The 26,652-nt window shown below is 44.6% G+C and overlaps 1 protein-coding gene across 2 annotated transcripts in view; it reads left to right on the top strand.

The window, feature by feature from the left end:
- Nucleotides 1-23,657, top strand: part of WSB1 (WD repeat and SOCS box containing 1) — a 28,590-nt gene extending 4,933 nt beyond the window's left edge. The window contains exons 2-9 of one of the 2 annotated variants that reach the window (XM_061604656.1): nucleotides 2,077-2,245; nucleotides 4,415-4,647; nucleotides 6,741-6,872; nucleotides 8,736-8,836; nucleotides 11,788-11,960; nucleotides 17,626-17,739; nucleotides 21,694-21,801; nucleotides 22,498-23,657. In XM_061604656.1, coding sequence (XP_061460640.1) covers nucleotides 2,077-2,245; nucleotides 4,415-4,647; nucleotides 6,741-6,872; nucleotides 8,736-8,836; nucleotides 11,788-11,960; nucleotides 17,626-17,739; nucleotides 21,694-21,801; nucleotides 22,498-22,657 — 1,190 coding nt within the window. In that variant the 3' untranslated portion in view covers nucleotides 22,658-23,657. Of the gene's footprint in view, nucleotides 1-2,076; nucleotides 2,246-4,378; nucleotides 4,648-6,740; nucleotides 6,873-8,735; nucleotides 8,837-11,787; nucleotides 11,961-17,625; nucleotides 17,740-21,693; nucleotides 21,802-22,497 lie in introns of both variants that reach the window. The other variant, XM_061604654.1, reaches the window with a different exon arrangement.
- The last annotated feature ends 2,995 nt before the right edge of the window (nucleotides 23,658-26,652 follow it).

Genomic DNA, 26,652 nt, shown 5'->3' with positions numbered 1-26,652 from the left:
GGTTTCAGTTCCAGTTTATTATTTCTGCTTGGGCCAAAAGCGTTGCAGATACGAACAAAAGGATTAATAGAATTAAAATGTAGAGCTGTTTACAACAGGTATAACATATAAAATGAAAAATCTAAATACTTAAATAAAATTAATAGGGAATTTGATCACTTATAAAAATAAAATAGGTTATAATCTAAAATCAGAGCATGTAGCAAAAACATTAAATCAAGGCATCCCCCCAAAATGCGACTGCATTATCATTATCATGATACATTTTTCATGAATTTTTGATGTGGCCAAAGCAAAGAAGTGAGACCCTGTAAGTTAGAGTGATGTCTGTATCAGACAAGAGGAGCAAAATCTTCTCTTGGACAGAGTTAAAAAGCAAGCGAGGCAAAATAAAATGCAGAAATTTAGATCGAGGATCTGAATACAATGGACAAAACAACAATCAGTGAAGCAGGTCTTCGATCTCCGGGGCCCCACATGTGCAGAAGTGAAGGGTCAAAGACTGTGGAGTCGTGAAGTCGGAGTCGGAAGCAATTTTGGGTGGAGTCGGAAGAAATGTACTGATTCTGACTTCAAAATAAAATCAATATTTTAATATTAATTTATTAATATTAATACATTAGTATACATTTGCCATTTATGAAGGAGTCGGAGTCGGACAGTAGAAAAATAGAGGAGTCGGAGTCGAAGGTTTGACATACCTACTCCACAGCCCTGGTCAAAGGAATCCAGGAGTATTTACCATGAATCAAAGCTTTTGGCATTGTCTGGAAATGAAGGGCCATAAAAGTTGAAAAAGTATGCATTGACAAAATAGGCAGTTCTTTGATGATCACCTTTATAGAGTCTGTACCTTTTTGAAATTTTTGAATTAATAATAGCTTGTCTGTCTAAAAACACGCCATGCCTAAAAATAACTTCATAAAGCCTGTCATTTGACTTTATGTCAGAGAATGTCTCAGCTAAAGCAAGTCTGAAGCAAATTGTGATACTTTGCTGTCCAAGACTTGCAGTTCAGCAACTGAATGTAACACAACTTGGGAAAGACCCTGGCTGAAGATTCTAATAAAGTTCTCCACTAATTAATCAAGGAGCTCTAATAGAGGGAAGACCTACCTCTGCCTGAATCAGAGCTGCAGGTGTGCCAGGGGGCAACATTAAAAGTTTCTGAAGAAAATTGTTTTGAAGAACCTCTCATTTATGTAGCAAAAGATCATCCCACCCCCAAGCTGCCACACCATATAAAATTTGGGCAACTACCTTACTCTGGTAAATTTTCAGAGCTGGGCCCGCTAAGGACAGCTCCAATAGTTCCCAAGGCCATTCCGTTAGTTGCTCCTACATGAGCTTGCCAAGAGAGGTTTTCCGTAAAATGAATGCTACGGTATTTAGATTCCTGGCATTGCTCAGTCTGATGACCATCAGTAAACCATCAAGAATGGGAGTGTCTTTTTCCAAATACCATCACTTTCATTTTGGCATAATTGATACTTAACTTTTCTTTTCTGCAATAGTTACTAAGCTTACATAGTAGCCTTCTTAGGCCTATTTGAGTAAGTGAGGGGGTTTCTATCCAGGGCCAGGGAACCTCTGGCCCTCCAGATGTAGTTGGACTCCAACTCCTATCAGTCCTCCCAGCGTGCTGTAATTGCAACACTCCTTCTTTGATCAGAAGTTGGACTAGATGACATTCACACTCATAAGCTTCTGTTCTGCTTTTCATTTCAAGGGTTTTTTTTCCCTTTCACAAGATAAACAGCACATCCTTACCAATGTGCAGCCCTTTTAGCAAACCGCCTCCTTCTCTGTTGTGCTTAAATTCCATTCATATACATGCTGCCTCTATTAATATTACAATAAAATAGAGACTTGTTCAACATTAACCACTGATGTGATATTCTAGCATTTTGGGTTGTATAGTGGGAAAGTAAGGGTCAGAAAGGTGGAGATGGTTTGCAGGTGGGTCCTGCTTCGAAATAGGTGAGAATCAGCGCCGTGTAAAGTGTATCTTCAAAAGCATGTTGACTTTTTGGGTTCATGCTTACAAATGGCTGGCGTGCTCTGTTTTTCTTTTAGGAAGATCACGGACAGTGGGAGAACTTCTAGCCCCAACTTCTCCTTTCGACAAAAAGTGTGGGCGTGAAAACTGGACAGTTGCCTTTGCCCCAGATGGCTCCTACTTCGCTTGGTCACAAGGCCATCGCATAGTCAAGCTTCTTCCTTGGTCGCAGTGCCTGAATAACTTGTGAGTACCGCCTGCGTTGGAAAGCCAGCTTTCCGTTTTTCTATGTTCTTCTTGAAGATTTGTGAAAACAACATGTGTTCTTATTCTGGGGACTGATTTTGAGGTTAACAGGCAGTCTAGTATTTTACTGGGCGGAAAAAAATACAGTGTCAACTGGAGAGCAAGAATTGTGCCACCTTATTTAATGGCTGCATTTGCACAGGAAGGGAGCCTGTGGCCCTCTGTGTGTTGCTGGACTCCATAAGAAGAGCCTGGCTGCAGGATGAGGCTGGTGGCCCACCTAGTCCACCATCCTGTTCTTACAATGGCCAACCAGATGTCTGTGGAAAGCCTGAAAGCAGGACCTGAGTGCAACAACACTCTCCCTACTTGTGGCTCCTAGCAACTGGCATTCAGAGTTATATTACCTCCTATAGTGGAGATAGAGCTCCAGCTCTCATCAACCCCAGCCAGCATTTTGTTGATAACCAGGGATGATGGGAGTTGTAGTTGCAACAACATCTGGAGGACTTCAGATTCCCTCTCCCTTACTAAACCATGGTTTGGCGTGACGTGCACAGACTCATACAGTCCCTCTTTCCTTATGCAACTGGGAGGACAAGTACTTAAATTTTGCTTTCCCTTAACCATGATTTGTCTGGTGTAACAAACCATGTGATTAATTTCCAACAAGCCAACCTCAAACCATGGTTTCTGAAACTGAGTAAAAGTGAAAGCAGAAGCTTCTGAACTTGTCCTTTTCATATGTGTGGGCAGAGAGGCCCCAGGCTTGCTGTGACTCATTTATGCCACGCTAAACCATGATTTAGCATGATCTGCAAACTAGGGGTGGAGGAGGGATTCATTTGATCTGTTTTTGCTGCAGACTGACGCATTCAGTGCTCCAAGTTGAGTTGCAGGTTGGAACCCAGCTTCCAGTCAAACTACTCGCTTCTCCAGATTTTGCAGTGCACTTTCAGTGTGCAAAAATTCCACACACAAAAATATTTGTTATGTAGGAAGTATGTATTTTATAGGAAAATGCATTGACAGATGCCTGTCTTACGTTAAAAATATATACAATATGTACAATTTAGAGGCGGATTTTTAATGCGCTCTGTCAAAAAATCTGGACAGAATGGACAGCAAAACTAGGAGGAAGAAAGGGACTTTTGAAATCAAGAGTGGTAAATCTGTGGCCCTCCTGATGATGTTGGGCTCCACTCCTTTCATCTTTAGCTACCATGCCCAGTGGTCGTGAATGCTGAAAGTTATAGTCCAGTAATGTTTGGAGGGCCGCAGGTTCCTCGCCCCTGTTTCATTGTGCAGAAATGCTTGAGCTTAATCTTGTTTGCTCATTGTGAGGTATGTAGGAAGCTGCCTTGGTCCATCTAGCTCAGTACTGTCTGCACTGACTGGCAGCAGCTCTCTAGGGTTTCAAGCAGGGTTCTCTCCCAGCTCTACCTTGAGATGTCGGGGATTGAACCTGGGACCTTCTGCATGCAAAGCAGATTTTTTACCACTGAGCTATGGCTTTTTCCTAAGTAAATGTGGTCCAGTGGATAGGAATTTGGGTCTGGGAGATCTAGGTTAATCCCACCTCTGTGTTTGGCACTGTCTCTGTGTTGGTTCTGTCCAAAGTAGTGATGTAATTCATAGGGTTAATGGGGAGATAGTAATGCACTTTACACTAGGAATTTTATTAGCTTTCCCCCATATATCGCACAATTTGACTGGTATTCATGAACCATGTGGTGGCATAGAGCAGGTGTGAGGAACCTTTAGGCCTCCAGATGTTGCTGGACTACAGCTCCCATTGTCCTTGGCCAATGGCGATGCTTGCTGGGGCTGATGGGAGTTGCATTTCAGCAACATCTAGAGGGCCAAAGATTCTCCATACCTGGCATAGAGGGAATGTTGTACAGTATACCAGCTGTCCTTATCCTGGTTCTCTCCTCCCCCAGATGTTTTGGGATGCAGCTTGCATCAGCCCAACCAAGCATGGTCAGGGGTGATTGAAGTTGCTGCCAAAAACATCTGGAGGACATCACGTTGGGGACGGCTGCTGTGTATGGTCCAGTTTGATCAAAGCTGTTGTTTTGTCTGAACCTTGGCCTGATCTTCCTTCTGAAAGGCTAGCTGTTGTTTTTCTAGTTCATTGCATGGCGTCAAGAATTTTGCCAATTTAAGCCATTCCAGACTCTCGAGACAGAACAGCAATGGTGACCAGAAGAACAAGCCCAGCGAGCATGTCATAGATTGCGGTGACATCGTCTGGAGTCTCGCGTTTGGATCTTCAGTGCCTGAGAAGCAGAGTCGTTGCGTGAACATAGAATGGCACCGGTTCAAGTTTGGGCAAGACCAGCTTCTCCTGGCGACAGGCTTAGCCAATGGGCGCGTCAAAATATGGGATGCCTATACAGGTAACAAGCATCTTGATAGAATCTCCATTCATTTTTCCTTCTGAGGCTGTGTACACACCATACATTTAAAGTACACCCCTATCAAAGGATTCTGGGAGCTGTAGTTTACCTTCTACAGTGCTGCAATTCCCAGCACCCTTAACAAACTAGTTTCCAGGATTCTTTGGGGGGAGGGCAGGGGGATGTGCTTTAAATGTATAGTGTGTATGTAAACCTCTGGGAAGAAGAGCTGATGCCCGAAAGGGCTGTTTTTGCTTCTGCGGCCTTCAGTTTCCAAATTCACAGAGGAACAGCTATTGGCCGTGACAGATAAATAGAACTTCCAGGTTCAGAGGCAATGGGGGCTGCTGCCGTAATGATGTAAATCTCCTTGCAAAAGCCTGCCTTTTGGCTTCATTAGCAAGCCTGTCACCCCCAGCCTAATTTCTGCATTGGAGGAGAGGGTGCAGGATAGATGGAAAGGCCTCCATTGGGTGCATCTGGTCTATGGACCAGTGGCTCCCCACCCTGTTTTATGCTGTGCTTGTGGACTTCCCCTTAAAGCATCTTGACTGGAACTGTTTGAAATAGGATGCTGGTCTAGGCCAGGTGTGGGGATGTTGCTGAACTCCCATTAGCCCCAGTGAGCATGGCCAATGGCCAGGGATGATAGCAGTTGTAGTTCAGCAATGTCTGGAGGGCCAAATGTTTTCCACACCTGGTCTAGATGAACCCTTGGTCTGTTCAGTAATATGCTCATTTTATACCTGCGCAGCACTTAATCTGGGGGCTTTCCTTCTGTTAAAGTCGTCCTCTTTTTATGAATTGCTCTAATCTCTCAAGAAGGTGTTTGCCGCAGTAGTTTATACCCAGTCAACTTCTGTTCTGGATGAGAATCTGGGGCAGTGCCTTGCACGGGGCAGTGCTTAAATACCTAGCAAGCTGCCTAGCTTCTTGAGTTTCAAAATAAATCTTTGCTGTGTTTAGAAGATAAGCTCCTGGCACCAAGTCTAAAAGCTTATCCATTATAGATAAAGCAAGTATATTGACTTAAAAGAAACATGTTTGGGGTCATGGTAAGCGCTCACCTGGATGTCGTAGGTGACAAGGAATTTGATGAAAGCAGTCAGCTGGCAGAGGAGTGATGGGGTGCTCCATCCTTCCTCTGGGATCAGCTTGGAACGCAGTGGACTTTTGCAGTAGGATCAGAACTTGCCACCTTTGCTTTGCCAACCCCAAGCAGGCTTGTATTTTTGCATGTTGGTAACTCTTGTGGGCCTGTTTGTGAGGATAGTGGAATATTTGATTTATCAGAGGACTTGTATTCTGCTTTTCCACCCCCCAGGTGGATGTGTTCAAGACAGCTTATGTAGAATCATAAAATTGTAGCGTTGGAAGGGGCCTATAAGGCCATCAAGTCCACCCCCCTGTTCAATGTGTGTATGTTTGTGTGTGGTTTCTCAACAGCTGCATATATATTGATAGTATATAAGTGTAAAATAACACCCCCTTACTTGCAAAGTAGAGCCTCTCCATGGCGCAGAGTGGTAAGTGGCAGTAATGCAGCCGAAGCTCTGCTTACGGCCTTAGTTCGATTCCAACGGAAGGAGGAAGTCAAATCTCCGGTAAAAGGGGTCGAGGTCCACTCAGCCTTCCATCCATCCGTGGTCGGTAAAATGAGTACCCGGCATATGCTGGGGGGTAAAGAAAGGCTGGGGAAGGAACTGGCAATCCTACCCCATATATATGGTCTGCCTAGTAAACGTCACAAGAAGTCACCCTAAGAGTCGGAAACGACTCGCACTATAAGTGCGGGGACACCTTCACCTTTTTTTACTTGCAAAGTAAACGCTGTTATATGGCATTTTGGTTGGGGCTGTGATAGGGCTTAGGCCCCATGGCATGAGATTTACCAGTTTAATTTCAACAGTTTTAATTGTTTTTAACAATATTAAATACTTAAAGTGTTTGATGCAGGAGGAAAAATGACAACACTTATCAAATCTCATTTCCTCCACCCCAGAGTTGTAGGAGGGTTGAATTGTTGTGCTTATGGAAAGAGCTCTCTGTTCCTGTCTTGCAGGATTTAATTTTAAAATGTCTTCTTCCAACAGGAAAGCTCCTCCTTAACTTAATGGACCATACGGAAGTTGTCAGAGACTTAACTTTTGCCCCTGATGGCAGCTTGATACTAGTGTCTGCCTCAAGAGACAAAACACTGAGAGTGTGGGACTTAAAAGATGATGGTATGTTACTGGGAATGTTTTACATAGAATAACAAAACAGCAGGGAGATCCTTTTCTTCTTACTGCTTTGTAGCAGTGGAAAGCACATGAGTAGATTTACTGGGTATTTGACATTCGGAGATAGTTCTTTTTATTCTCAATAGGGTGAGTGCTGTTGCCCTTAGTTCCTACTTGTGGGCTTCCCATAAGCGTCTGGGTGGCCACTGTGAGAACAGGATGCTGGACTAGATGGGCCACTGGTCTGATCCAGCAGGGCTCTTCTGACGTTCTTAAGTTCAATCGGCATTTGCGGAGATGTTTCAGATGGCTCAGCTTGTCTATGATATCTGCATGTCTTTCAAAATTGTCCTTGCAAAAACATGCACGCTCATTAGCGATACATAGGTGTGTGTGTGTGAATATACATATATATGTACAGATACTGTTTCCATTGCTGGTTTAAGCTATCAACTACAAGCCAGGATTGCAAACAGCAGTTCGATCCTTATTTGCAAACCAGAACTGTAGTCAAGAGTTGAAATACAGTTTCCCAGTTTGGATGGAATAGGAAACTATGGTTTAACAAACCTCAGGCATCTTTTGAAGACTTGTGTTTATGCCAACAGGCCTGTGCAGCTATATAAAATGTCTCTTGAATAGCCAGTCATTTTAATGATGGTGTTGTATTGCTTTTAAATCTGTATGTTGCTGTACACTACACTGCCCTGCTGTTTTGCGAGAGGGTGGTATAGAACTATTTTTATAAGTAAATAAATATTACATTAAGACTTGGAAGGGTACCAGCAAATGCATGAGTGCAGCACACAGAAATCATGTTCTTAACCTGCAGTCAAGCTTGAACCGTTTAAGGCTTTAAAGGGTTATCCAAAGGAACTCCTTCATGCATTCAGTCCTGCCTGTATGCTTAGATCTACCTTGGGGTCCATTTGGAGTGCCAAACAATTTGGGCCAAAGAACCTTAAGGATCGCCTGACTCCCTATGTTCCATCTTTCTCCCAGGCATTTTAGCATGTGTTTTATATTGTTTTAAATTTTTAAATTGTGTTTTAAATTGTTTTTTAAAAAGATGTATTTTAAATTGTATTTGTTTTTAGTTACCGTAAACCGCCCAGAGAGCTTCAGCTATGGGGTGGTATACAAGTATAATAAATAAATAAATAAATTGATCACTGATGGGGCACTTTTGGTGGTTCCCCACACCCCCGAGGTTTGGTTGGCCTCCACCTGGACCAGGCTTTTAGTGTGACAAGCCCTGCCCTGTGGAACTCCCTGCCAATAGATGTTCAGCAGGAACCATCCCTTTCTTTCAGAAGTGTTTTGAAAATGGAACTTTTTAGACAGGCCTTTTAACATGAAGTTTTTTTTCTTCTAATCAATGCAGTATTTGTTGGTGCTTTTATTACTGTTTTTAATGATTTTATTTATTTATTGCATTTCTATACCAACTCATAGCCAAAGCTCTCTGGGCGGTTTATAACAATTAAAAACAATAAAAACAAGTATACAAATTAAAACCCATAAAAGCCTATAGGCAAGTTAAAAACATACTATTCAAATGCTGTTAAAAATGCCTGGGAGAAGAGAAAAGTCTTGACCTGGCACCGAAAAGATAACAGTGTTGTTAATGATGCTTTTATTGTTTTTTAATGTTAATGTTTTGTATGTTGTAAGCTGCCCTGATGGACTTTTATGAAAGTGAGGCTTATAAACACTCTAATAAATAAGATAATTTTGGCTGGTGGTGATAGCACCAAAACTATGACATTGCCTTCAATGGGCTTGTGCATCTCTGATATTTAAGCAGGGCTTTAAAAGAATGGTTGATGCTAAACTATATTTATTTCCCCCCCTCCCATTTCCCAGGAAATATGATGAAAGTATTAAGAGGGCACCCAAACTGGGTATATAGCTGTGCTTTCTCTCCAGATTCTTCCATTCTCTGCTCTGTGGGCGCCAGTAAAACAGTAGGTATCAAAGTTTCATGTTCTTTGGCCTGTTTTTGTGAGCAAATAATCATTTGGAATCTTAAAATAAAGCCAGCTTGTGCTCGGTGTCATGATGTATGATGATGATGATGATGATCCAAGGAATTGCATGACAAAAGCATTTATAATAAATTGGCCACAGGCTGTTGGTCGGTTCTCATTTATTGAGCTGAATGTGTATTGCTTTTAGTCTTTTAAGAAAATTGAGGAATCTTCTTGCAAAAGTGGTTGTGCATATCTCCATCTGTTCCGTGACTCTTTAAAAGAGCATACTGTTTAAGAAAGGAATAGTTAGATATTATAGTAATACTTTGTGGCTCATGACTTTTGATGTTCTGTTCATGCTCATTGGAAAAATGAATTTCCAAAGTCTGGGCTGCCATAGTTAACAGTAAAATATTCTTTGTCAGTCAGTATTTGGCAAACAGCCCTTGTACTCAGTGCTTTGGAAAGATGGGCAGCATCTTGTCGGTTTTGTATCAAACTGTATTGTACGGCTCTGCTCACAAAATGTAAATGCAGCGCCGTTAAAGGACACAAGTGAGCTACTTTGTAGTATGAAGCAGGGATGAGGAACCTGTGGCCCTCCTGATGTTTTGGGGCCACAGTTCCCAGCACTCCTGACTGTTGGTCGTCTTGGCCAGGGCTGCTGTGGTTGGGAGTCCCAGCAATATCTGGACAACCACAGGTTTCTGTGCCTGGTATAAAGCGCAAAGCAGTAGTAAGTGATCAAGCTAGTCTAACGCATCAGTCCCAGACATGCTTATTTGAGAGCGAGTAAATAAGCATTAAAATCTGTGGGAATTACTTTTGAATAAACATACCTGGGATTGAGTTGCTTATCTTCTGTATAATTGATGTTAGTAAACTTCAGATAGGACTAGTTCAAGGATGGGCAATTTGTATCTACTGAGGCATGTCTCTGAGGACTAGAGTTTTGTTAGAATCTGGAATCCTAAATTCCATTTTAGGAGTTAAGTTTCTAGACCTCGTGAGTGGCTAGAAAATATAAGTCTTTCAGAGGGTGACTCATGCTTTTTTATTATGTTTACAGTTGAGAGCTGCAATTACAAAATCAATATTGTGGAATAAATTCTACAGCCGCTAACTCTAATCTTACAAGTGTTACGTTCATGAATGAACATGCCACAGAAATGGTTGTGGTCAATACATCCCGGCACTGCATCTCTTCATAAACCATATTTTCTGAGATTGCCTTCAGTGTTGAACAAGTTGCCCATCCTCTGGTCTAGTAAAATCCAGGCGTTAAAGTTTAGCAAATTGAAGGTAGTTGAGATAGTGTTATTTGAGAAAAAAAGAAAAGCATATTGTAAAGTTTTTTTTTAAAAAAAAACATGCTTAGATAAGAGAGAATATCAGTAAAACCCTTTTAAATAGAACAGATATGGATGTATGCATTGATCTTTTAGGCTGTGTGTTTTCCATAAGCTTCTTGCTTTCCCTGTCACAGGTGGTGGCAGCAAAATTGGTGTGATTGAGGGTAAGCTGACACCACTCAGACAAGCGCACAATGGTGTTAGCTGGGCAGAAAGATTGGCATCTCTGGCTACCAGGCTGGAGGCGAACTTTACCATAGGACGAAGTAACCCCTTGCATTCGGCTGCAGGGTGTCCTGTACGTACGCAGGTGCTGGTCGATGTCCACTTTCTGCTTTCCCCCCCTGTCTTTTCCTTTTTTTATTTTCACGTTGGTAAGAGAGCCACTGGCTCCTTTTAAATTTTAATAATGGCTATTTTCAATTCCTATGGAATTCTGGAGTCCTTAAATAAGCTGACCCAGTTGTCATAGCTTACTGTAACTGACTTTTAACAAAGTTTCATTACAGTAAAGGAGGCATTAATAACTCATTTCTCTAGTTGAAACCTAAGTTGTTTTGCAAATACCATCTGCAGTTTTATATTTAATATCCCTCTGTCTGTTCCTATGGTTTGGGGTGGCTCAATAACATAGATATGTATATATTTTTAAAAAGTATTCTATGCCATAAAACTAAAAATTAATTGCCAACATTGTTTTGTATCCATAAACCTTTGCTAGCTTGTTGATAGTTCGAGACTGAACACTGTAATGCATCTTAAGTTCTCCCTTACATGTTTTTAAACTGACTGCAGTATTATCAAATGCACAGGTGCATGTGAATTGCGCTCAGCTGTGCCTGTATGTGTTAAAGTGCTAATTTATCGAGGCCTTTACTTTAAAAAAAAAATCCTGGCAAATAGCAATGCTTTATTTTTATTTTTATTTTCGTTTTTTAAGTTAAAGCTTAAAATGTGTAATCTTTGAGTATACTTGGTTTAATTTCTGTTTTTTGCCAAAGTCATGTCATTTGGCTATGACAATTCCTGTTTTGCTTGCGGTATCTGTTTCTCTTCCTAGGCTGACGTTGGCGATCCAACCCTATTGTAAACAAGTGGTCTTAAACTCACAGGGGATTCCACGGGAGTAACCATATGTTAACCTTACATTTTTTTTCTGTCTGTATATTTCTTAAATTTTTGGTAGTTAATTGGAAAAAAAGGGGATGTTAGTACTTAACCCTATTACTGTTTCTATATAGATATAGATATATGTATATATTGTTAGTTAAAATAGTTAAAGTAATACATGGGGTTCAGATAAAAACTCCACTGTTAAAAAAAATTCCATTTAATGTTATCTTTTTTATTTTTGGCTTATTTTATATGTAACACTTAATATGCATGTATGCTTTACTTTAATTTAAATAATTCTGAGTGTGACACTGAGCATCTTTCTTAATTTTAGTAATTCTTAATGCTTGGCTTTAGTTGTAAACCTAAGTAAAACTTAGTAGGAAACAGGGTGGGGGTTGGGGAGTAGGGTGGGGCTGTGTTTAAAATGCTTCGTCTGTGCCTGAGCTGCACTGTAACATCAGCTTGTTTTAATTGCAGGTGTTGCTTTGGGATATGGACAAGTATTGTCTCATCCGGAAACTGGAAGGGCACCATAACGATGTGGTAGCCTGTGAGTTTTCTCCTGATGGAGCTTTACTGGCTACGGCATCCCATGACACTCGCCTTTATGTCTGGGACCCGCATATTGGAGTGATCCTGATGGAATTTGGGTAAGCAAGTGGGATAGAGTGAGCACACGGGAGAGCCAGGGTGGCGAAGGGGTTAGTGCGTTGGACTGTGACCTGAGGGACCAGGGTTCAAATCCCCACTCAGCCGTGAAGCTCACTGGATGTGACCTTGGGCCAGTCACTGCCTCTCAACCTAACCTACCTTACAGGATTGTTGTGAGGATAAAACAGAGGGGGGGGAGAGTGATGTGCATCACCTCGAGCTCCTTGGAGAAAAAGAAAGACTCTCCTGCTTGAGGCCCTAAAGTCCACTGCTGTCATTGTAGGTCATCCTTTCCCCAACTGGGGCCCTCTTGATGTTTTGGACTATAATTCCCATCAGCCTCAACCAGAGTGGCCAATAGTCAGGACCAGTGGGAGTCGTAGTTCAGCTACATCTGGAGGGCACCAGGATGTGTAAAGTTGAATATACATGTACAAGCCATAGTTTGTTCAGTGTAACTATGGTTTGTTTGTATATTCAGACCCACCTATGGGTTGTTTGTGACCACAAACTAGAGTACAGAGCTTTGGGCTGCATCCAGCATTGATCTACTCAGAGTAGACCCTGTGGGTTGTAGCCAATGTTAACCCTACTCCTAGTTGACCCATAGAAAATAAAATAGCACGATTAACTTGGGGTCCATTAATTTCAGTGGGTCTACACTGTGTAAAACTTTGTTGGGTGCAACCCATTGAAATTAAAGGATATGACCATCTTAGGTCCGTTAATTTCAGTTGGTCTACTCTCCTACTGTGAATAGAAATTAGTTGGATACAGCTGTATGGCTTGAAGTTGAGTTACGAATCTCTGCTTTTGTTACCTGTGCTTTTTCTTGTCATCTAAACCCACTATTCTGCCTTAATTCTGGTTGGTTTTGGTGCTCCACCCAGAGGCATGAGGCCAGAGTGATTAGAAACCAATACCAATGCTAGGCAAAACAAGCTCTGGTTACTTTCCTCATCTGTGAGATTGATTCTGGTTTGTTCAACGAACCATGGTTAGAATAACCATGTCTTAACATTGTGTGTAAATGCAGCCACTCCTTATCAGTTTGCTGAAGATTGTTTTTGTGCTGCTCTTCCATGGCGGACTGTGCCCCAAGGCACAGCATCAAATATCAAAATGCAGCATCACAATTTTATGGAGGCTAGTAGCTCTGCTTGGCTGTACTTCTGAATTCTACTTGCTGGAAACTGCCAGAGGGGAGAGTGCTGTTGTGCTCGGGTCCTGCTTGTGGGCTTCCCATAGGCAGCTGGCTGGCCACGGTGAAACCGTGAAAACAGGCTGCTGGACTAGATGGGCCACTGGCCTGATCCAGCACGCTCTTCTTATGCTCTTATGAGAATAGTTGCAGAAATGTGCCATCAAATTCAAATAAAAACTTGGTCGTGTAGTCTAAATGCAAGGTCACAATAAAATAATACAATCCATTAATAGGTAATAATAAAAGGCAAGATTACAATAAAGCAGGGAGGGGAGAGAGAGAAAGCGGAGCCAACTCTTTGCTACTAGCACAGTTGTTGCAGTCCTGTCTCTGGGGCAGGGTTTCCTCATCAAGCTAGATGGGTTTTTGCGGCTGGTTCCCTTGTCTCTCTCCTCCAGAGAGACCCCGGCAGCAGCAAAGAGGTAATGCTAGGCTGAGGCAGTGATAGTAAGTCTTCCCAAGGAGTCTGGCTGTTAGAGCTGGTCTTGTGCAACTCTGCAGGGAGCCTGCAAGTTGCAGCCCGGCATTCAGTGTATGTTTGTTAAATTTATATCCCGCCCTTCCAAAGGAGCCCAGGGTGGCAAACAAGAAACGATAAAACAGTGAAAAAAATATTAATTCCAATACAGATGCAGCGTAAGATAAAGGTCTCTACTTAAAAGGCTTGTTGAAAGAGGAAGGTCTTCAGTAGGCACCAAAAAAACAACAGAGATGGTGCCTGTCTAATATTTAACGGGAGGGAACTCCAAAAGGGAGGTGCCACTACACTAAAGGTCTGTTTCCTATGTTGTGTGGAACAGACCTCCTGATAAGATGGTATCTGTAAGAGGCCCTCACCTGCAGAACACAGTGGTCAACAGGGTATAAAAGCGGGTGAGACAATTAGGTTTACCTTTGTTGCTGGCAGTATTTGTTTGGAGGTTTTAATTCGTTTGATTTTATGATCATCTCGAGAGAATTTTGGATGAGGCCTCTATAACAGATATAGATACAAAAATAAATACCTAATGTAAACATTGGCTTTTGACAACGAAGGAGTAGCCATGCCGTGTCAAATGTGTCTTCTAATGATTTGCACTAGTGGGACCTGGTGGTGTTGCAACACAGCTTCCTGTCTTTGAAGGCTGCGTACACAACATACATTTAAAGCTTGTGGCTTGTCTCTCCCCTCCCCCCCGAATCCTGGGAACGGTAGTTTACTCCTCACAGAGCTGTAGTTCCCAGCATCCTTAACAGGATGTTCAGCCAGCTTTCGGCTGAGCATCAGCAGAAACTTCCCAACTATTAGAGTGGTTCGACAATGAAACCAGCGACTTAGGAAGGTGTTGGGCTCTCCAACAGTGGAGGCATTCAAGAGTCACCTGTCGGGGATGCTTAAATTTGCATTCCAGCATTGAGCAGGGGGTTGGACTTGATGACTTTATAGGCCCCTTCCAACTCTGCTATTCTATGATTCTGCTGGGACGGAGACATGGGCCTTGAATTATTTATTATTATTATTTATTAAACTTATATACTGCCCCATAGCCGAAGCTCTCTGGGCGGTCCACAAGACCAACATCAAAATACAATAAACACATATTAACAATTTAAAACGCGTTAAAAAGTTTAAAATTTTTAAAAAGGTAAAACAGTTCCAAACACATGCAAAAACATATTAAAATGCCTGGGCGAAGAGGAAAGTTTTAACCTGGCGCCGGAAAGATAGCAGTGTTGGTGCCAGGCGTATCTCCTCAGGGAGATTGTTCCATAAATCGGGGGCCACCACTGAAAAAGCCCTTTTTCTTGTTGCCACCCTCCGAGCTTCCCTATGAGTAGGCACTCGGAGGAGGGTCTTCGATGTTGAGCGTAGTGTACGGGTAGGTTCATATCGGGGGAGGCGTTCCATCAGGTATTGTGGTTCTGTGCCGTGTAAGGCTTTGTAGGTTAGAACCAGCACTTTGAACCGGGCCCGGAAACATATAGGCAGCCAATGCAAGCGGACCAGAACCGGTGTTATATGTTCAGACTGTCTGGTCCCTGTTAACAGTCTGGCCGCTGCATTCTGCACAAGCTGCAGTTTCTGAACCGTCTTCAAAGGCAGCCCCACGTAGAGCGCATTGCAGTAATCTAATTTAGAGGTTACCAGGGCATGAACTACTGAAGCGAGGTTCTCTCTGTCCAGATAGGGGCATAGCTGAGCCACCAGCCGAAGTTGGTAAAAAGCACTCCGTGCCACCGAGGCTACCTGAGCCTCAAGTGATAGGGATGGTTCTAAAAGGACTCCCAGGCTACGGACCTGCTCTTTCAGGGGGAGTGCAACCCCATCCAGAACAGGTCGAACATCCACCACCCACCAGCAGCATCTCAGTCTTGTCTGGATTAAGCCTGTTTGTTAGCTCTCATCCAGTCCAGTGTCGCAGCCAGGCATCGGTTCAGCACGTCGACAGAAAAAGATGAAAAGGAGAAATAGAGCTGCGTGTCATCAGCATACTGATGGCAATGCACTCCAAAGCTCCTGATGACCGCACCCAGCGGCTTCATAGAGATATTAAAGAGCATGGGGGACAGAACTGACCCCTGCGGGACTCCATCCTGGAGGTCCCAGGGTGCCGAGCAATGCTCCCCAAGCACTACCCTCTGGAGACGGCCTGCCAAGTAGGAGCGGAACCACTGCCAAGCAGTACCGCCTACTCCTAGGTCAGTGAGTCGGCCCAGAAGGATACCATGGTCGATGGTATCGAAAGCCGCTGAGAGGTCAAGGAGGATCAGCAGGGTCACACTCCCCCTGTCTGTCTCCCGACAAAGGTCATCGTACAGGGCGACCAAGGCTGTCTCCGTGCCAAAACCGGGTCTAAAGCTCGACTGGAATGGATCCAGATAATCAGTTTCATCCAAGAGTGTCTGGAGCTGGCTGGCAACCACTCGTTCCAGGACCTTACCCAAGAATGGGACATTAACTACCGGCCTATAATTGTTAAAATTTTCTGGGTCCAGGGATGGTTTCTTCAGAAGTGGTCTTACTGCCGCCTCTTTCAGGTGGCCAGGGACCACTCCCTCTCGCAATGAGGCATTAATCACTTCCCTGGCCCAGCCAGCTGTTCCGGTCCTGCTAGCTTTAATTAGCCAAGAAGGACAAGGATCCAACCTAGAAGTGGTTGCACGCACCAGTCCAAGCACCTTGTCAACATCCTCAAGCTGTACCAACTGAAACTCATCCCAGGAATTGGGACAAGACTGTGCTCTGGACTCCTCATTCGATTCAACTGCTATAACATTGGAGTCCAAGTCCTGGCGGATGCAAGAGATTTTGTCCTGGAAGTGCCTAGCAAATTCATTGCAGTGTGCCTGAGATGACTCCACCATGTCCGTAGGGCCAGAATGCAGAAGCCCTTAGACAATTTTAAAAAGCTCCGCTGGGCGGCAGATAGATGATTTAATAGTGGCAGCAAAATATTGCTTTTTTGCTGCCCTCACTGCCCCTAAATACAACTTAGTATAGGCACTTACCGGTGCATGATTGCATCCATCAGGAGTTCGCCTCCATCTGCACTCAAGCCGTCTCCTATGCTGTTTCATCGCTCTCAGCTCCAAAGTATACCATGGAGCTGCATGAACTCTACACAGGAGAGGGCGCACAGGGGCGATCATGTCAACTGCCCAGGTCATTTCTGCGTTCCACAGTTCCACCAGGGCTTCGACAGGAGCGCCAACCTTATCAGCCGGAAAACTCCCCAGAGCCCTCTGAAAATCCTCAGGAATCATTAGTCTCTGGGGGCGGACCATCTTAATGGATCCCCCACCCTTGCAGAGGGGAAAAGTCGCTGTAAGTCTAAACCTCAGGAAGTGGTGATCTGTCCATGACAAAGGGACTGACGTAAAATTCCCTATATTCAGATCACCATCTCCCTGTCCAGTGGCAAAAATTAAATCTAGAGTATGTCCTGCTATATGTGTTGGGCCAACAGCATATTGTGACAGCCCCATGGTTGTCATGGAGACCATGAAGTCCTGAGCTGCCCCAGATAAGGCAGCCTCGGCATGAATGTTGACATCCCCCAGCACCAACAGTCTGGGGGATCTCAGCAGTACATCCGAGACCACCTCCATCAGCTCAGTTAGGGAGTCCGTTGGGCAGCTGGGTGGACGGTACACCAACAGAATCCCCAATCTATCTCGTTGGCCCAACATAAAATGCAAACACTCCAGACCAGTGACCACATGGACAGGGTGCCTGGAGAGGGAGATGGAACTCCTATAGACCACAGCCACACCCCCTCCCCGACCCTCAGATCTACCCTGATGCTGAACCAGATACCCTGGTGGGCACAGCTGGGAGAGACTAACTCCTCCCTGCTCACCCACCCATGTATGGTATGTACGCTGCTTTAAGCTCTGTTAAGCTATCATTGGTTTTCTTGTAGTTAATGATTAAATGAGAAGCAAATGTCCTCGAACTGAAGATTTCATTTTGTCCTCAGGCATCTGTTTCCTGCTCCAACTCCAATATTTGCTGGGGGAGCAAATGACCGCTGGGTCAGATCTGTATCTTTTAGCCATGACGGGCTACATATTGCAACTCTGGCTGATGACAAGTAAGTGCAGCAAAGCTTGGCTGGATTCTTGTAGTTATTGCTGAAAGATAAGGTTGGCCAGATTTGTTCGTTTATTCAAGCCAAAGACCCGGAAAGCACCCTACAAGCACACAAGTTTTAAAAATGTAATTGAATGAAATAAAATCAAATGAGCCACAGAATAAAATAGAAAGTGTAACTTGTCTTCAACAGGGGAGAAGACTAAAGTTCAAACTAAAATTAAAAAGCTGTTGGTGGGGGATTTTAACAGTTTAAAAAAAAAAAATCATATAGAACTCAAGTAGGTAAGCTCCTGTGTCTCATAGAACTAAGAATGTGAGAGCAATCCCAGAGAGCTGCTTTAGGCATTACACAGGTTCTGACTGCCTTGGAAGTGCAACGGCTTTATTGCCAAAACAGAGGAGTGGAGCTTGTTTTGCCTCTGTTCATGGAGCGGTGGATTGTCCTTGACCTTTGTGCTGTAATTCAGTGTGGGGTCAGGAAGAATCCATACGACAGTGGAACCAATTACCTAGAGAGGTAGTGGGTTCTCCTACACTGGAGGCCTTCAAGAGGCAGCTGGACAGCCATCTGTCGGGAATGCTTTGATTTGGATTCCTGCATTGGGCAGGGGGCTGGACTTGATGGCCTTATCGGCCCCTTCCAGCTCTATGATTCTATGAATCTGCCACCAAGGCCAGTCGAGATTTGTGGACAACGCAACACATCGCCAAACGAAGAGGCAGTCATCTAGCTGTTTGAAATCAGTGTCTGGTCTGTAATAAACCTCCAATAAGAGAATGTTCAGCTCATGGCTTGTTGAGTTTGTACAGTCTGTATTGAGCTATATCTGTCACAAGGTGGATGACTTGAACAGAGAAGATTAGATAAATTAACGGAGGATATGGCTATCAACAGCTACTGACCCTAATGGCTGTGTTCTGCCTCCACTCATGGGAGCATGAATACTAACTGCTGGGATTCACAAGTAAGGGAGACTCCTCTTGGGCGCAGGCCCTGCTTGCAGGCTTCCCATTGGGCCATCTGGCTAGCCACTGAGAACAGGATGCTGGACTAGATGGGCCACTGGCCTGAACCAACAGGGCTCTTTTTATATCCTGAAGAGGTACATCAGCCTTCACCAACCTGGTGCCTTGCTGATGAACATCTGGCAGTCACAAGGTTGGAGAAGACTGGCATATGTACTAACAGATGGGCAGACAAATCCTGTTCCTAAGAGCCATTGGAGCCCTGGCCTGATTGTCTGGTGAGCCGCTAAAAGCCTGCAACTAGAAACTGGAGCAAAAGCAATAGTCAGGACTTTGAAGTTAATTGAGCAGAGTGTCCCAACATCACCCAGTTCCCTGGCGAGTTAAATCAGACTTATGTCAATGGCCATTATGCAACTGGAGGCGTGCAGCCTGACAGCGGACCTTGTGACATTCCAGCAGTGGAACTTGCAAGAAGTGTCGCCTTTGTGCCTTGCACAAGACAGGGGAGAGCTCACTTGCGCAAACAGCTTCCTTCTAGAAGTTTACCAAGACGTTCCTGAAGACCTGTCCCTTTAAAGGGGGGGATTTAGACCAGGTGTAAGGAACCTTTGGCTGGCCTGCCAGATGTTGCTGAACGATCACTCCCATCTTCACTGGCCATTGGCCATGCTTGCTGGGGGTGATGGGAATTGTAGTTCAGCAACATCTGGAGGGCCAAAGCTTTCCCACACCTGGTGTAGACCTTCGATCTGGTTTACCTTAAACAATAGGGAGAGACAGGCTTGTTCTGGCACACGGCAGAATGAGATGGCAGAACACAGAGATAACAGAGTGGTCTGCATTGTTTCAGACTGTGTTGAGGGGCTGCTTGCATTAAAAAAAAAACAACCTTGCAAGCGTTTACTTGGAGTATTTGTGCCCTGTTCTTTAGCCAAAAAGGCTCCCAGAGTGGCTTATATACAGTCAATTAAAACAAAACAGTCCCTGCCCACAGGCTTAACAATCTAAAAAAAAAACGATGGAAGGGGGGGGGGGAAGCAGACTTAGGCACCACTTCTTAAATAGTCCTTCTTATAGTAATGACCAGTGAGCAGAGAAACAGTTCAGGAGCAGAAGGTACCTGATGGGGCTGGTCTTTCAGCTGAGTTGATGGAATGAGCCCTGCGTCTCATCCCTCCTGTTGAGGCAGCCTGGGATAATGGCTGCTGCCAGATGAGTGTGGAGCGGGTGGGCAGGGGGGCTTCATGGAGTAATCCCCCCCCCCCAAAAAACACGCTTGCACATCAGAGAGAGGAACTTGTGCTTTTGGAACTTGAGCGCTTGGAGCATTCGCCCTCAGCCAATCCTCCCAGGGGGCGGGGCCTGTTTGCCAGCAGTGGGCATGGTTCTGGCACAGAGTCCCCTCCTCCTCGCTTGATCCATACTGATCAACTGTGTTCTACCTTCGCTCATGGCAACTGCAAGCAGGGAGGGTCCTTGTCCTCACCCTGCTTATCAAGTTGTCAGTCTGATGCCTGAGGAGGGGATGATGCCCACTTTATTTCACACGTATGCACACGACCACCCCGTCCCACTGCCGCCAAAATCGGTGGGGTCTTGAGGGAACAGAAAGAAATGCCTGGAGGGATGATGGAGGCTGGTCTGTGAGGGCGAATGTCTGCTTCTAACCAGGCTGCCAGCCTTATATACAGCAACCTGCCCAGGGGTTGGCATTCCTTCTCCGGTTCCTCCTCTCCCTAGTGTTGCCCTTGTAGAACTCAGCAGGGAGGAGGACGGGGACAGGATGAGGATTACTTGGCTCCCCGTTTTATTGGCTGCAGCTCCACCTGCTGATGGCCTCCCTGCCTTCCGCCCTACGAGTCCCAGTGGCCACTAGCCACCACATCCTGGAAGGGAGCTCTGGCTGGGTCCCCACTGCATTTTCCCCCCTTTAAGCCAACTGCAGAAGGCTTCGACTTTAATTGCAGCAATTGTGTCGGGGTGGGAATGTGTAAGTTTCCCCCCTTTGTTATTTCCAGATTTAAATCTCCCAGCTGCTGGAGGGAAAAAAATATATAGATTATTAGCCCTGCATATATAGGGATGATACAAGTGCCTGTAATATTTGTGCCGGCTGCAGGGCTAATCTCTTGGCAAGAGATCTAGAAAACTGGTGGTGGTGGGTAGGAAAAGTTGAACACCTCCTCCCCAGTGCCACAGCTCTGATAAGAATCACACATCCCTTCCACACAGTTCTTTTAAAGTTTAAAAAAGGATAAAGGTGGGCCAGTAATGGATCTCCTGCATCACTTGCGATTCAGCTCCACATATGGTACACAGCTAACAGCCTTGCCCTTCGCCAACTGTGCTGCGTCTGCTCTTGAATCATCACTCTTCAAACCTCTGGGGGCTTTTCATCTATTTATTTATTTAGAGCATTTGTACCCCATTCCCCAGCCAAAAGCTCCCAGAGTGTCTTGGAGACAATCAGCTAAAACAACACTCCCTGCCTGCAGGCTTTTAACAGGCTAAAAAAGGCCACAAGGAGGAGGAACGCAAACTCAGGCTCCAGTTCTCAAATAGTTGGTCTTTCCGGCACAGCTGACGGAGGAGCCTCTGTCCCACCTCTTCTCTCCTACTGAGTCAGCCTGATGGAACAGCTGGTGATAGTTGAGGGGGAAGGGGAGTCTTGATGGATCTGGACCTTCAGTTCAGTCTTGAGTCCTTTCAGCCCAGTGAATGCAGAGGTAGCCTTGGGCTTGCATCCTGTTCCTTTGCTGGCCATGACCTCACTGGGAGCCCCCCCCCCCCAAACAAGACATCTGCATGAATTTGATCATCTTCATTGCACCTTCATCTTGAGCATCACAGAGACAAATTGGTCCTTTTTGTTGTTGCTTCCAGCTCTTGCTTGAATTAACCTTAATGTTTAACCGAGATGTTAACCCAGGAGTGAGGGGCTGTTGACAGCAGTTAACTTCCCTGCTTTGTTCTCTTCCTCCAGGTTGGTGCGGTTCTGGCGGATTGACGAAGACCATCCTGTCCAGGTTGCCCCTTTAAGCAATGGCCTTTGCTGTGCCTTTTCAACTGACGACAGTGTTTTAGCTGCTGGGTAAGCAGGCTTTAATATATATGTACATACATATTATATATAATATGTACGTACATAAGCCACCCACCCAGTCTCTTGCTTCACATGGAGGGCAACTTTTTATTTTTAAATCTCCATCTTCTTTATTAATTTTTCAAATTATTATATGAAAACACACAAGAGCAGAAAAAAGACAGGAGCACAAAATGGAAGCTAGGAAGCTGACTTGCACTAAATCAGAGCCTTAGCCCATCTAGCTCAGTATTGTCTGCACTAACTGGCAGCAGCTCTCCAGAATTTCAGGCAGGAGTCTGTCCCAGGCCCCATCCCTGGAGCTGCCAGGGATTCAACCAGGGACCTTCTGCATGCAAAGCAGATGCTCTGCTGCTGCGCTGTGGCCCTTCCCAAAATGGTGCGGGCATGCCCTCCCATCTCACATTGTGGGTTTTTTTAGGAGATATTTACTGAGACCTTTTGTGGGCGCCATAGGCAGTCCTGGCAGGGATCAGGTTTGACAGCTCTCAAGTTGCTATTTAGAAGTAGCTAACTAGAATAGTCACAGCCAGTATTCCTTGATTAGATAATCTATTTGTCTACAGTAAGCAAAAGCTGTCAGGTTGCCAAGTTTGGGGGAAAACCACAGGGAGGGTTACATTCCACGGGGCACTCAAGTAGCACAACACACTTCAGTGTTTTTTACTTTGCTTTTGTGTACAGGACGCAGGACGGAAGTGTGCACTTCTGGGCCACTCCCAAGCATGTTGCCAGCCTCCAGCATTTGTGCCGCATGGCAATCAGGCGTGTGATGCCCACCAGCCAAGTGCAGAAGTTGCCAGTTCCTTCCACAATAGTGGCTTTCCTTTCCTACCGGATTTAGAGAAGAATTTGGAGGGAGGGGGAGATCTGTCGGGTACATGGGCGCAAAGCAATGTTGAGCTTTTTTTATAAACCTTTCATACTTAGCACTTCACAGGTCTTAATCGTTTTTCTTATTTTTTTTATTAAATCAAGAACCAGAATGTTGACCCTGTGGAGTTTTTAAGACACAGACAAAAGCTGTAGAGGTATTTCTGACGGTGTCAGACTTTTTTCTTAAAAAAGAAATTGAACTGTGAAAATTTGTATATAATTAGATGTAAGCTGCTATGTATTACCTATATATATCTTTTGTGATTGCTTTTTTGATGTATGTAGCATGTATATATGCTTGTATGTAGATATATGTGTGAGAGAGGGTGTGAGTTACATATATACACCTGAGCACGCACACACATTCATTGATTCTCTGGAGCCGCAAGCTGTATCGGTGCTGTGTAAAGTAGAGCAGCATTTGAGGCACAGAGGGATGGGTAAACAATGGCAAATCTTAGCAGTCCTTGTACTGTGCACATTGGGAGGGGCTCTCAAAACTCGCTGTCTCCCTCATCTTGTGAGGCAGCAGAAGTGAATTTTCTTGAGGCCCACAGCCTGTAGAAAGGGGAAGCGAGGCACAGTTGGAAAGTTGATTCACCAGGAATATGCCATCTTCAAGGAGGCCTTAATTTTATCACAACACGAATGGTGAATGTCTTGGACCCGTTTGGGGGTTCTTTAAAAAAACCTTTAAAATCCAACTACTGTAGTAACTCCTGGCACCTTCTCTTATAAATATGAGTGTCTCACAGGCTTGATTTCTTTTCTGTTCTGTGACCCTTCGGGGCGGTAATTGGGTAAACTACCAAAGACAAGCGAACTTTTTTCTTCTTCTTCTTTGCTTTTGCCTTCTGTTTACCTGGACCTGCAAATACAAAGAATGTATGCATTGCATAAAATGCCTGATTATATATATTTTGTTTGAACTTTTTTTGTATTAAAGGATTATACAAAAAAAAACCCTACAGGGCATTGTAAATCTTGGTTATTTGAGTTAGAAAAACTGGAACACGTGGGAGGAGATTAAAGAATGCATTTGTAATGTGCTTTTTCCATCTAAAACAGGTGTAGGGAGCCTTTGGCCCTCTAGGCATTGCTGAACTACAGGTGCCTGGCCACTGGACATGTCTGCTGGGGATGGTGGGAGCTGCAGTTCAGCAGCACCTGGAAGATGAAAGGCTCCCCCACACCAAATCTAAAACACCCTGCAAGGCATTGAACAACAATTGTTTAAAATATAGATTATACAAGGGGAGGAAAACCCAAACCCAGAAACTGTTAGGTCATCAGTAACTCTGAACATAAGAGCCTGCCTTCTGCCAAGTCCACGCCATTGGTCTATCTAGCTCAGTATGTTCTACATTTGAGATAGGGAGTTTCCCCCAGTCCTACCTGTAGATGCCAGGGACTGAACCGGGCACCTTCTGCATGCATAGCTGAGCTATGGCCCTTCTGCATGCCTGTCATCTCCAGTTAGAAGGGCCACGTGTGATGGGGAAGACCTTTTATTTATTTATTTCCTTTATATCTCACCCTTCCTCCCTGCAGGAACCCAGGGCGGCTTTTTTCTGCCTGAGATCCCCAGCCAGACAATAGACTATAAAGTGATCAATAAACGCTAGCATAAAGCAGCTTCCTTACCTTATGGTGCAGCCTGTGTGAGCTGTTTTGCAATCATTAGCTTTGTGAATAAAGAGCAAAAGCCAAATGAATGGTCTCTCCCCCCACCCCCATTAATAGTTTCAGGACTCCTTTTGTGTACTGACATACTAGTGAGTTAAATAAAACATGCCGACTAACTACATTTTACAAAAGTGGTTTTGAAATCTGATAGAGGAAGGTTAGTTAACACATGACAGTGCTTCCGTTGCCCCAGTAGTCGAGGTTTAAAAGAAAACCAACCTATAACCAATTGCATACAAAGCCTGTTAGCTTAACATTTAGCAACTAAGTGGGGCAGGAGAGCACTTTTATCAATGTTCCCCCCCCCCCGATCATTTGGGTAGCCCATTTCTGAACTCCTTTCCAGCTGTGCAGTATCCTTTTTGAGGTGAGGCAACCAGAACTCTATACAGGATGCTAAGGGAGGTCTCGCCATAGATAACATTGCTGTGATACTGGTAGCACAGGCTGCTTTTAGCACATACACAAGTGAATGTTGGAAGTGGGAGCTTGTGCATGCTGGTGAACTTGCAAGTGTGTAGGTGGCCGTTTCCGGTGGGCCGCCATGCACCTCTCATGATCAGCTCTGCAGTCGGTTCCCATTTTTGCCTTGCCTAGTGGAAGAGCAGAGAGGAAGAAATTGTGTTGTCAGTATCCTGTGTGGGCACTGGCAGCAAAATAGGAACTGCACTTGTAAAGCTGTGAAGCTCTTTGCAGTGTGAATCACGCTAAAGAAGCAGGTCTGCCAGAATGAAAACAATACTTTGCTTGGGGGGGGGGGAGAGTTTTAGATCCTTTTGTGTTCCTGCCAGCAGTCAAAGAGACTCAACTGCTCAGCTTTGTGAAATCGGTAGCTGGAAGCTGTCCACACCACAAGGAGTCGAAAATAGCCCATCAACTCAGTAGCAAGCCAGCCTGCTTGCAAAATGCCCTTCACAGTGTAGTGCCGGCTAGGAAGCACCTAGTGTTACGTTTACTGAAGCAATTAACTTGGCAGCTAGGCTGCAACTTCAGAAACAATGGCTGTTAAATTGAAGGGGGTGGGGTTGCACTAGGCACTAACACTGTGGCTAGTTTTGCATCTGCTGGGAATGTGTTTATGTTACAAGAGTTTGATATTTGCTAGAATGGGTTCCCGAACCCTGGTCTGTGGACCACCAAGGATCCATGAGCTTCACTGAAGTGGTTTGCAGCATATATGTAATTGAAGATGGCACATCAATATATTGATTTTAATCATATTTTATTCTATGAGATTCAAATTGTCACAAAATAAAAATACAGCATCTAGTGCAGTGCATTATAATTGCTACAACAGGCAGAAAAATCATTAAGTGGCTGGCCAAGACCCTCAGCAGTTTTCAAGTGGTCCGTGGAGAGAAAAATGTTAGGGAAGCACTCTGCTAGAATATGGGCTATATCAGACAGTACAACACCCTGATGGTTTGGGGAGGATGGCATACAAGTATACAAAATAACTAGCCAATGCATAAATGCTGACCTGGTGTGCCAGCTATACTGTCAAGAGAAAATAAACTGAATCCTCTTGATTGCAGACAGAATTGGCTGCAGCACTGTTGGAGACAGAGCAGCATTGGAATGCCAGTGCAGAGTTCACACTGAAAGGATGGATAGGACTTAGGTGTGGACAAGAGCTTCCCCTAGAGAGATGAACACACATCCAGGGGTGTAGTCGTCTGGGTCTCAGGATCTTAGACCCCTTACTTTTTTGGGAGCAGGGTCCCAGCAGGTACCCTACGACTCCAGCATCCTAGGAGCCCTATATCTCTAACATCCTATGAGTTGATCTGCATGAAAGGGTTAGCCACTGAGAAGAGTCATCTTACATGCTTCCTTGTCCTTTCCTGCTGATTGGAGCCAATCAGAGTGAAAGGAGTTGAGTCAGCCCCTGAGAAGACTTCTCAGTCACTAACATACTCCCCTTTTATGCTGTTTGGCTGCTGGGGACATCTGTTGTTGTGGGAGAAGGCGTTGACCAGGATTTCATTCTCAGCCAAAGCAGCAAATGCAAAAAGGGGGTGGTGGCTGCACTTTTGAATTTGCATCATCGCTACAGAGTGATTGGTTCAGGGGCGTGAGAAAGCGAGATCAGCTTGAAAAAGTTTGGCTTCCCTTTTTGAGCAATGTGAACAGGAACGTGCCACGGGTCACTCCCTCAGTTTCACAACTTAATTCTACGGTGGATGGTAGAATAAAAGCAGTGGGATGTGTTGTGCTTACTGTTGCCAAATCATCTGTCCGCTAAAGAATGTACTCTGTGTACTCAGTAACCTTACT

The sequence above is a fragment of the Rhineura floridana genome, chromosome 21 (genome assembly GCF_030035675.1).
Source record: "Rhineura floridana isolate rRhiFlo1 chromosome 21, rRhiFlo1.hap2, whole genome shotgun sequence".
Lineage (NCBI taxonomy): Eukaryota > Metazoa > Chordata > Lepidosauria > Squamata > Rhineuridae > Rhineura > Rhineura floridana.
Note: the sequence above shows the minus strand (reverse complement) of the source record. Positions and strands in the feature narration are given on the sequence as shown.